Here is a 2839-nt window from a genome sequence, read left to right on the forward strand (position 1 = left end):
TCCATTTTAAGCATAATGTCTTCTATCCATGGAGTACAACCTGAGAGAACTGCTAAACTTTCACAGCAAAAATTAATTCCCGCCAGTTTGCTTTGGCTCTACAAATCAAGCAGATGACATGTAGCCACACAACAGTTTTCAGACGACATAATGCTCATGATATGAATGTTTATATGAAAATAGACGTCTTCCTGATAAAAATATATAATCCCAGGATAATAACTGCAGCATTAGCCAGCTCCTAAGAAATGCTGTTTTGTATAAATATACGAGGGAACTTCAAAAAGTTCACAGAAAGATTCATATTATCTTTCAATTCTATTTTTCCACGAACTTTTTGAAGTACCCTCGTGTACTTACATTATAACATACGTAAGTAAATGCTTTGAGGATCTAGATTTCATATGCTATTAAATTAGCAATCTGAATTTTGCCAAGAGACCGTGTAAAGTGGGGAGTGGACAGAGTAGGAGAGAAAAATCGCCTCCCCTAACCATCCTGAACATTACAATGAAAAGCTATGCAGAGGCCTGCGAGCATTCATCTCTCAGCCTGTTCTTTCACTGTACTATTTTTATTTTTAATATTCACCATGCACTTTAGCAAAAGTCAACTTTATGAAGTTATACGTCTTTGCAAAGTCTGGGAATAGTAAGAGAATGGGGAAATCCTATTGCACAAAAATTAATTTTGCAATGCAAAAAATATTTTTCTGGATAATTCAAGCTTTTATGTTTATTTCAGTAAAGCCAAATCCAGTAAATTATTTTCAGCCAGGATTAGTCAGAACTAAAAGGTTGGACTGTTTTCCTTCTGAGACTGAATGTTTTTTCTGCTCGCAATAGGCTGGTGTGTTCCAAACAGAGTAAATGGAATTGCCTTCAATTGCTTGTCTCTTTCTGGCATTTTTAATGCAGAACCCTAGCGACAGAGTAAGGTTTTGCCGCCTGGAATGTAATTATTCTTTTCACTCATATAACCTAGCATTCTCACAATGTATCAGTTTCAGGTTTTCCTTTAAGAAAAATCAAAACATGGGGCATACTGTAACGACAAGAAATGCAATTTCATTCCACCAGAAGTTCTTAAAACTCTTTCAAAAATACCCACCGAATGGTGAAAAAGTGATTCCAATACTTGCATTACAACTATCACCTGTTTGGTTTGCTTTTACATGAATCAGACAATTTAGCCAATCTACAATCAAACATAAACACAGTCCAGATTCTTAATCATCATAACATACTATAGAAAGAAGGGTCTCTGACTGGGACACCATAGTCCAAGTAAGTTCCTTTTCAAACTGATTTATATATTTCACATATTTAGTGACCTGCACCATACTCAATACTCAGGGAGTACAAAGAATTCTCAGATTTTTAACACTAAAAGAAATATTCTTGTCCATCTAAACTAATATAAAACATATGTTCTCCTTTTTCCGAGAGTTAAGTGAGCTCTCTGAGATTGTGCAAAGCCATCCTCTGGTCCCAGGGGTGATGCCCTGCTTGTAAACCCGAAGGGTTTCTGTGAGGTGTGAAATTGTTGTGAAATCATTTAAGAATCATATTATTCAAAAATAGTAAATTTTGCCAAGAAACAGAGAGAGTTCCAGAATGGATGTTGTGAAAGGGAGGATAGGAAGAAATAAAGACATCAGGCCCACTTCCTTCAATACCAAAGGCACATTCCCTTCTCGGCTTTCTCTTATACCCCTCCGTGAAATTCCCTCTCCTTAAAATTAGGTGAGTGAGGATAGGAAGAAATAAAGACATCAGGCCCACTTCCTTCAATACCAAAGGCACATTTCCCTTCTCGGCTTTCTCTTATACCCCTCCGTGAAATTCCCTCTCCTTAAAATTAGGTGAGATCCTGTGAGATTCTGCTCCTGTGGTATTCCCCTGGGTGTTTTTACGCTGGCTGTAAATCATTAACTACTCTGGCAACCTTGGAAGGTACAGTGTGCAGGTATGTAGGTGCACGCGGCAACATTTTTACTGGCCAAAGTTGCTAAGTGGTAAGTTTCTTTCCAAATATTGGAGCGACCCCTCTCCCCCCACCCCAATTCTCGCCCAGTCATTGGACGGAAAAATCACTGAATATTTGCCTTGGAAAAGAGCTAAAGCTTGCTGGTGGTGCAGTGTGTGTTCCTCTGCTCTTGCACATCCATGCATATTAAGGAAACCCCAAGTTTGTGAGTGGCCGGCATTGTCCAAGATTTTGGACAGTGTGGCAGCTCGACCTCCCCTGCTGCGATGGATCATGTACCTCTGAGGAAGAGAATCTAGAAATGGAGAGATAATGTCAGAACTATCAAAGAAAACTTCCCCTGCTCCTCAAGCTGAAGAGGAGTCCAATCACGTGGATACTCCAAACACCAAAAAGAAGAAAATGTCATGGAAAAACACATGCATGAATAGCAGGCCCAGCCTTCAAGAGAGGTGGCCCCTTGGGCTTCCGAAACTCACCGTGCACTTGTTGGGCTTCTCCCCGGAGTGGACCCTCATGTGGATCAGCAGTTTATAGCGGGCGTTGAAGGGCTTGTACCTTCGAGGGCAGCCGGCCCAGAAGCAGGTGAAGTCTTCCCCTTTGCGCTGGTCTATGTGGACCTTCTCGATGTGCCGCACGAGTTCCTCCTGCTGGTCATACAAGGCGCTGCAGTCTATCCAGCGACAGCAGTGCTTGCCCCCGACGTCGTCCACGTCCCCGTCGTCGTCCACGGTGGCCTGGGCCAGGGCCAGCGGCTGGGCGTGGGGCGTGAGCTCCGGGTGGTGCAGGTGCGGGTGGGCGTGGTAGGGGGGCGGGGGGCCTTGGGGCGGTGGCAGCGGCGGAAGCGGGG

General features: G+C 43.0%; 1 protein-coding gene across 1 annotated transcript in view; it reads right to left on the reverse strand.

Annotated features, from left to right (window-relative positions):
• Window positions 1–2468: 2468 nt before the first annotated feature.
• Window positions 2469–2839, reverse strand: part of GLIS3 (GLIS family zinc finger 3) — a gene marked incomplete at its 3' end in the record, with an annotated part of 140359 nt that continues 139988 nt past the window's right edge. Inside the window, exon 4 of the mRNA XM_008580032.1 lies at window positions 2469–2833. Within this exon, the coding sequence (XP_008578254.1) occupies window positions 2469–2833 (365 nt within the window). The remainder of the gene's footprint in view (window positions 2834–2839) is intronic.

The sequence above is a fragment of the Galeopterus variegatus genome, unplaced genomic scaffold (genome assembly GCF_000696425.1).
Source record: "Galeopterus variegatus unplaced genomic scaffold, G_variegatus-3.0.2 Scaffold2005, whole genome shotgun sequence".
Taxonomy (NCBI): Eukaryota; Metazoa; Chordata; class Mammalia; order Dermoptera; family Cynocephalidae; genus Galeopterus; species Galeopterus variegatus.